Here is a 9,000-nt window from a genome sequence, read left to right as displayed (position 1 = left end):
GGAGTTGGCTGGTAAAATACTGAAAGCAGCTCTTGAATTTTGAATTTGCACACTGGGGAATGTGAAAGTTCCCAGCTCTTTAAACTGCGTTGTTGGAGTGCTTAGCCTCGATTCCCCTCCTCCCGACACACCATTGATATGTAAATGCTGCACAGCTCGTATGACAATACCACACTGTCATGGTAAATGACTTAAAGTGAGACTGCTGCATTTTAGAGGACTGCAGAACAATAACAGCACTTGCAGGACACCTACAAGCTGCAAATAAATAAAAAAAAACTGTAAATACAATCCAATGTGTAGGGAAATCAGAACTGTTTAAAACTGTAGTATGAAGAATTTCATATGGAGGCCTGTGCAAATGTGTAATATTTGTGTTTACAATCCCTAACTCCCACTCTCCTCCACTGCCTTTACTGTGGGTCAGCCACAGGCTCACCATGCTCTCTCTGCTGATGGAGTCCTCACCACCACTGCAAGGGGAAACTAGAGAGGTGCGGCCTCTGCCTTATTTACACTGGTCTTGCATTTTCTTAGGGTCTGGCTTTGGTTTGGCATTGACTCTGGATCTAATGGATACTATGATTTGTCATGATCATCCAAATCCTTCATAACTAGGCCTTTGTGAAAGTGTAAAACGCTGAACAGTGAGTGGCATACTGCTAACTCACAGTGTTGTTGGTCTGCTCTGACTGTTTTGAGTTTCAGAGAGCTGAAGAGAATGAATATGACAAAAGGGAGCTTTACTTAATGTATCAAACTTCAGAAAATGCTTTACCTGAAGCAGAAGTCAAATTAGATTTACATCTGCTGGCAAGAGTTCCACACTGCTGTATTATTACTTTCTTTTAATTTGACAGTGATCAGTTATCATGCAATGTATTTATTAACGGACAAAATGATGATGACAAAATCAATGGTAAATAAACTTGCAATCTGTATAAAATGTGCAGTCTGTATCTTTTTCGGGCCTATTGTCAACAGCAACTTTCACTAGTGATGCAAATCCAAAGTGTTCTTTTGAAAAGCTGCAAAAAAGAAATGGGAATCATCTGCATAGTGTTGCCAAAGGGTGGCGGTAGAGGCTACGTTCCTACTGGTTGTTATTCGGTAGAAGCAGTCGTTGTTCTAACCGGGAACAAACCTTGAGGAGGAGAAAATAACAACAGCTGCAGGGGACATCCACAAAAGGAATTGAGAATTCTTTTCCAGGAATTTCTTTATCTCCAGGAATATCTTTGGTATTTCATCATCACATGACCTTGTTTGGCTTGGAACAGAAAAAAATGGTAAGTAATGTCTTTTTTTATCTTTGCCAGATCGATGTTTTTTGCAAAGTTGTTTCTATTCCTCCCTAATGTGCATCAAGCCTTCTTCGAAACAGACTAAAACCCCTTCAAGCAAGCATACGACTGTTTTTGTGCATTAGTTTTTTACCATTTCCCTGTTCTTTGCTGAATCTTCTAAATGTGAATGAAAAACAGTAACGGAAATTATATATTATATATGGGAAGATTTATTTGCCTTCTAGGGAGCAACTGCTGATCATTCTACACAAGCATTGATTGAATTTTTGGAAGTGTGCATTAAAGAAACACTTGGCTGTAGAGAGGACGGCTGACAGGAAAAATATAAGAACATTTGATAATAAATTATTTATAGACAGAAGCTGGAAAACTAGGGGAACCAAAATGGAAAATGTCTACATTTGTGAAATACTTAAAGGCTAAATTACATGTATTTTGCAAGTTCTTTAGACCAGCACGATGCAGTCATGATGGTCATTTTTTTTAGACTGATTTTGGGGTGTTATGTTGAATCATTAATTATAGATTGAAATACTTACTTAGCACACACTCTTAGCACAGATCTTGATGAAAGCATGTTTGGTAGCTTGGCAGCGTTACCTCTGTGAAAAAAGTTGTAAATTTCGCCCATTCCTCCCTACACAGATGTTCAAAAGTGAGAGATCTTGGCTTTTACTAATTCAACTTGTCATAGTTTATTCAACCTGTCCTGTATCGAACATTCAATTCAGAATACTCCTTCTAAGATTCCAGCTCAAAGGATAAAACTCCATGAAAGCTCAGAATTCAATGTATTTCTTGATCTGTAATGTTTGCTCTAAGCTCTACTGCGTGGTTGATCACATCCACCTGGCATGCCAGTCATAGAGCACTGCCGGTCTGTCTGTGCAGACCATGGCGCAGCTTGAGCCGGAGTCCTGAAACGACAGGATGAGAATCATTGTGTGACATGTTTGTGGCTTTTCTGTGGAAGCGGCTCTTATTGGGTGTAGTTACCCGAAGCGCTGGCTCAGCTTCTTCGCTTTAATCATTACATGAGCCTGTTGCTGCCAGAAAAACTTAGTAACCCCAGTGATTTCTTTGTTGCTTGTTACTAGGAGTGCTGCCAATTTATATTGCCCCAACCCCCCACCCCCGCTTCAGTGTTTTGAATATCCTTACAGTAATACAGCTCAGAAAGGCAGATTATACCATGGAAAACTTAACCCACCTTCCTAAAAACATCACCCTTTTTTTTTTTCTTCATCTAAACCACAACCTGTGGCATTGTGGTTTTGGTAAACCTCCATTTTGCTGCAGCTCCAGTAACTCCAGAGATTATCCGTGTTTATCGGAGAGCAGACGAGAGGCACCGGCATCAGCTTCTCTCATAATGAGGGTTCACTTCTTTCTGGAGCCAAAGGGGCTTGATGCCCTTGACTCCACGATCCCCTGGCAAGGCGACCAGGTCAACTATTGACTGTGGCTCGATGGCCGTCATGAATGGAACATTGTATCAGTGTGAGACAAGAGCCTCCTAAATGTCCGGGTCACTCCCACTTTGGAGCCGTGAAGAGAAGAGTGTGGGTCTGTGGGGTGGGGGTGGCAGGTTGAGGGTTGTTTCAAAGAAATGTTGAATAAAGATAATTTAGAAAATGGGCTCCAGCACACTGCTGCCTCTGTAAACCCCCCACCCCTACCCCACTCAAAACACTCAACTCCCCAAGGCTGCTCTGCTCATGTTTGTTTTGATTTTGCTCCCAGAATCGGGTGGAGGGGGTGGAATGGGGAGACAGGGATTTGAGGGGGGGTGGAGTGGTTGTTTTGGAGAACCTTAGGATGCATGGCAATGATTAAGACTGGCTGGACTACAGACAGCATAAGTGAGCTGGAGGGAATCATGCTGTACTGTAGCTGTGGGCCAGTTTGTTTCTCTATCTCCTTGTTTTTATGACGGTTGGAGGTCCTGGAGGATTCCTGTGGTTTACGAAAAAAACAGAGAAGCTGTTCAGAAGTTTGTTCAAGGCTTGGAGACATTGCATAAATCTGCCACCTGTTAACTCGCCAAACAAACTTCTGTTTGTTCATCACCTCCACAGTACTATGAAAATGTCACAAGTTACCCCTAATTTCTTTATATATTGCAAAGAAAACAGGAAATAGGTGCAGCAATTTTATGTAATTTGAACTCATTTAAATAGAAATACAGTATACCAAAGTCAATATTTGGTATGAGCACCTTTATTCTACAACTCAGGGTGAAACCTTTTAGACAAGCTACCTTGTGCTTCCTTTAAGTAGTATTCAGGAATAGTTCTCCAGGCATCACGAAGGACATCCCAGAGCTCCTCTTTGGATGTTTTCTGCCTTTTGTTCCATACTCCGTCAAGATGATCCCACACTGCTTCAATAATGTTGAAGTCTGCTCTCTGGGGAGGGTTCATCACTCCATAAGACCTGTTATCACTGATTTTCAATCCAGTTATTGTGTCATTTGGCATACCTGAACCTTTTCTCTCTGTTTCTTTTCCTTATTAATGACTTTTTGACAGCCACCACCTGTAGATGGTCAAGAGACCATTTCTGACGAACCTTCATAGAACAGTAGATGGATCAACTGACGGGCCAGATGCATTTCCCAGGTCTTTTCTCTCTTTTCCCTATTTCTTATGGACGTCACTTTCAGATACTGCTCATCTGCTTGAGATAATTTTGTAGGAGCCTAACCCTCTTCTACTTTTGTCCTCCAGTTTTCTCTCATTTAAGGAAGTACTGCACACCATGGTGAGTTATGCAGTTTTCAACCAATAGCTCTTCTGGAATCACCTTGTCGGAGCAAAAATACTATTTTATGTCTGTCAAACTGTGTTATTTTGGCTTTTCTTTTGCAGATGTAACTCTTTGTGACAGGCTTTATGTTACAAGATACTGTTTAAAAATAGTTTTAAAAGTTGTCCTGTTATGACTGGACACAAGACTGGTTTATCCCTTGAGTTAGGTGCCTTTTCTATGCTTGAATGGTAAAACCAAACCCGCACTCCTCTGAAAATGGACAGGTACAAGGACTGAACTGAAAATGCATAAAAATGCAGTCAATGTTCACAGAAAAACTTTGAAAGACTTTCTGAAAGCCTGAAGAACTAAGACTACTTTTAAGGATCACAAGAACGCCTAATCATTGGAAGATAGCATAAAGAAATGAGGGGTAGCTAAAAACACAAATAAATGTAGATCTGTTTTTTTCACAGAAAATATTTATTACTGGTCTGTTGATTTTCTGCTTTTGCCAGTGCACATTTGTACCATTTGAGTAGCATCTACAGAACAGGTGTGGAGCTCTAAGTGACTCTTTTTACAATTTGCTAATGACTTGTAAATACCTTAGTATGTGTGGAACAAGCCCCAAATGCTTGCTTGCTCTGAAGCAGTTCCTAATGTTTTGGGCCATAATGGAAGACTGTGAATACACCTTATTATTGAATAACTATTTGTTGTAGTAGTATATCAGATTGATATCTTGTGCAGAACACACTGATTGCAAATATGAGAGCTCACTACAGGAGGAGCCCTGTTCCATTAAATGACATATAGACCCCCCCCCCCCCCCCCCCCCTTCTAGATTGCGAGATTTAAACCACCAAAACTCATTTCAGCTTGAGCCTGATTAAGTTTTGTAGACTTCTGATTTTCCATTTGTCTCCAGCTAACATGGATTGAGCAATCACTGCACACTTGAAATTCCTCACCAGGTTTCAATTACTCTGGTCTAATTCATTGAATATTGGAGAGTGAAAACAACCACAAGCAGTGCTTAGTGTGGAGTCACTCGGCTGGGGTATTCTGGGGTAGTCTTCTTTTTCACCAACTATACTCGATGGTGCGAATGCAGTGGATTTATTTTTGATAGCTTGTCAGAAAAATGATGATCTGGTGAAGTTATAGTTCAGGTTCACATGTTTTAGCCACTTTTCTGTGTGGATCTTGTGCATACCAAACACAAAAACATCCACTGTTTTTCAGTGTTTCACAGGGTCCTGAATGCTCCCCAGATTTTTTGTGGGTTCATGTACAAAAACAAACAGTAAATTAAAAATCAATTCAGTTAGGTTATAAACACATTGTGCACATACATTCTTTTTTTTGTCAAGCCGTGAAAAAAAATCACATCATAACACTGATTGCGTCATAAGCATTTTATTATAAAACTCCTGCCATAAGAAAGTTCCTCCTCTTTACTGATTTATGCTATTTTCTAACAAAGATACAAAAAAAAAACAACTTAAAAAGTTTATCTGGTTTTGTGAACTGAATCTGGGCTACATTTTTGTGTTTATATTAACTGCATTTATTTTACTGCATATCATAGTAAAATATATACACATTCTTCATATTCTAGCTTCATAATTTAACATCAAACAACACTGTTCAAGGCTTCAGGTGGCAAAGACAAACTGGGAGCTGTGCTAAAAGTGATCCAAAAGCACAGTATTAACTTTCCACTTTTGCCAAACAGTTCAACATGGAGTGGTGGAAGAAAGTGTCAGACTGGAAGGCTGCTGGTTTTAATCACCAGAGTCTCTGTGTAGTCATTCAAACGGATAACATTAGCACCGTACATGAAGGTTAACTGTTTATCTGATATACTTGACTTCAAACAAAATCAAATATTTGAAGGTGCATTTTCTAAGGCAATGAACCCACTGTGAATTTGTGCAAGTGACTAAATCATCATCATTTGTCATGTCTGCATGACCAAGGCTTTATGTGAAAGGTTCCTCTTGTTCCTTCTTGTCAGCAACACTTTCACGCTCATTTAACACTTGTTTTTGCTCGGACACTGCTCTGACTCTTGCTTTGTTCACGATCTAGGCCGTAAAATGGGGTGAAATGAGCTTAGGCAGAGCTTGTACACAACTGTTTAAACACAGGTGATTTAAATGAGAAATTGTGTTCACCCACTGCATAGTAAAACAAAGCTCTGTCTGACCAGGTGAAACTTCTTGATGTGAGCAGTGTTGTGGAATAACTGCAGGTATGACATGTTGACCCATTCACACCAGTGGAGTGTTGCAGCAGTAATAAAGACAGGGGTCTTTTAAAGGGGGGCTGGTGGTAAAGTGGAGGAAGAGTGAGGTGGGGCTGTCTCAGGAAAAGTCCAATAAAACAATCTCTAATGGGGGAGGGGACCAAGAAAGAGTGCTGGAGAGGCGCTTCAGTTAATTAGAGTGCCTTGATCCCACACCCTTGCCTTATCCTCTGACTGTTCCCACAAATATTTGAAGTGCGGTTGCTGCAACAATGCAAAGGCCTCTGAAATGGAGAGCAGAGCAAACAGAGACTGGATGGGTCCAATGTTTGTCTAAGGTCTTAATAAAGCCACACTTCAAGCACCATTGAAACCAAATCAAATAAACAGGAGCTGTTCAAAAGGCACATGAAACATTCAAAATATCCTTACTTGAAAATATCCTTCTTTTGACATTTCTGATTAAAGGCTTCCTCATACAGAGAAGTCTCTAAAAAGAGCAGCTTTCCTCTAATGTTCAAGAAGGATAGCTATACAGACTGCAGGGTTGCGGAAAGTTACAGTGCTCTCTGTCTCCTTGCTGCTGAAAACGAGAAGGCACAAAGGTCCAGAAGTGAAAAAAATAACTGCATCCTGAAGATTTCTTGTTCGGGTGTTTTGCCAGCAGAAATCCTTATTTAATCCAGAGGGGGAGGACGTTTTGTGTTCTTGTAAAAATGACCTCAAGTGTAATCTTTTCATTGATGAATCTCCAGAACCCATCAAATCAGAATAATATCCATAGAAACAGGAGCATTACGCAGCTGGACAACCTCTGGGAAGCAGATGAATTTTCACTGTAAACCTCTTCCCTGTCATTTTTCGGATCGTAGTCCTCATCATCATAGATGTCATCGACATCAGGCTGGTCTGCTATAACGCTGTGGTCTCCTATGAAGCAAAGTTTGCTCATGTTCTCCTTGACTACTTCACAGAAAGGCCTCTCCACCCCATCGCAAATACAGCGGTTCAGCAGCACGCCGTTTGGGATGAACAGCATCTGCTGAATCGTAGCTTTACATTTGGAGGAGCATTTCCTGCCGTTGAACAGCTGGCCGCAGTATGACAAGTAGGCCGTGAGGGAGGTGTGGCAGTTGCTGTCTTCCTCGCAGCGCTGTCGGGCCTCCATGCACCCTATACCTCCAGCGTCGCTGGGGTGTCTGCGGGGGAGGCACGGCTCGATGGCCCGCTTGGCGCTGAGGCAGTCCAGGTCCTGCGCGCAGTCGCAACTCTCCAGCTCTGGCCCGCTGCGGGTGTGATTCAGTCTTATCAGCGCGTTGATGCAGTGGCTCGGGCACTGCTTCCTCGTGCCTCGGATGTTCCCCTCACATGCTGCTAAGTACTGGCTATATGCAAGCTCGCACTCTGGCTCGTCGTGGCACCGAAGGAGAGCCTGCCAGCAGATCAGTTGGGCATCTAAAACCACCAGCACCCACGGGAGAAGTGCCAGGGCGCTGCACCAGCATTTCATGCTTGGGTGGAATTCTAGTTTGGTGACGTGCACTTTGTCCACCAACCCATAAGGATTAGAACTTTTTTTTTCAAACGTAAATCTGAAGTTTTTAGGTGTATCCCACTCCAAACGGTCCGTTACAAGCGCAGCTCTTTCCCAAAATTTCCACTAACTTGCACCTCGGTTGGATTTGCCTCCTGCTGGTGGGTTTTGCAACAGTAGAAGTCAGGATAAGAGTCTGGAAAACCACGACTGGCTGTGACAAAGAGAAACGGCGCAGAAAGAGTCATCTCTGGAAGCATGTCCACTCCAAACTGCAGTCCGTGTCTGCACCACGCCGCCCGGACACTGAAACGCGCCACGGGGCTATCCGAAGTTAACCCGCGCGGTTTTAGTCCTCAACTCGGATCCCACTCTTGAGCTCATCTTTCTTACCATTGCTCGTCTCGACTCTTCCCAGCGCAGCTACTTTTAACATGCATCCACGCATTCCAAAGTTTTTTTTGTTTTGTTTTGTTTTTCTAGGTTGGGAGAGATTTCTCTCTGTTGCATTCAGTACCGCAATGTGCGTCTTTGTCCCTCTTCTGGCTGTTACGCTTCACGGTCCACCGAGCATTTCCCTACAACACCCCTCCCTCCGTCGAAAAAAAGAAAGGAAAAAGTCCCCCCCCCCCCCCCTCTCTCTCCTGTCCCTTTCCGTCTCTCATTTACAATCCTGGTCACCGATTGGTCGTCATTGACGAGTCAGCCGTGAGACCCATTTCCAGGCCCACAACCGCACGGCTCTGCTCACAAATCCTCTCAGTATATGACGAGATAGGCTGGATGAAAGTGTTTATGATTTTCTTTGCATGGAATCCAGGATCTGTGTGGTCCCTCGGTTTCTTTTAACAAAACACAAGTCAAACGGGGGCGCAGGGGGGCGGGGGGGTTGCAAAGTGCATTCCTTTGCAAGAAGCTCACATCTGCAACTTCACTGTTTTTCAGCGCGGAAAAGCAGATCTGTTTCACCAGATCAGGGAGGCAACCTCTGCGATAACAGCCTCTACGTTTAAGGGTTTCTCGCTAATTGCCGCCCTCTCTCCCTCTCCCCCCGTCCGCCCCCCATTCTCAGCAGTTTTTAAGCCCCGATTGACAGAAGAGAATGGGAGAGAATAGTATTTTCTGGCCCGTTTCACCCTAATTGTGTCAGATTG

General features: G+C 42.9%; 1 protein-coding gene across 1 annotated transcript; it reads right to left on the bottom strand.

Moving 5' to 3' along the window:
- Positions 1–5,474: 5,474 nt before the first annotated feature.
- Positions 5,475–8,438, bottom strand: LOC140301590 (growth arrest-specific protein 1). Its single transcript, XM_072380137.1, has one exon. It carries the CDS (start codon positions 7,820–7,822, stop codon positions 7,079–7,081), a length of 744 nt encoding a protein of 247 aa, XP_072236238.1. The 5' UTR covers positions 7,823–8,438; the 3' UTR covers positions 5,475–7,078.
- Positions 8,439–9,000: the final 562 nt, after the last annotated feature.

This window comes from Leuresthes tenuis, unplaced genomic scaffold (assembly GCF_036924035.1).
Source record: "Leuresthes tenuis unplaced genomic scaffold, fLeuTen1.0.hap1 SCAF_2, whole genome shotgun sequence".
Lineage (NCBI taxonomy): Eukaryota > Metazoa > Chordata > Actinopteri > Atheriniformes > Atherinopsidae > Leuresthes > Leuresthes tenuis.
The sequence above is the reverse complement of the archived record's forward strand: the minus strand, read 5'-3'. Positions and strand labels throughout refer to the sequence as shown.

Coding starts and splice junctions, on each gene's coding strand:
- LOC140301590 (XM_072380137.1), bottom strand. CDS start 7,822: ATGAAATGCTGGTGCAGCGCCCTGGCACTTCTCCCGTGGGTGCTGGTG.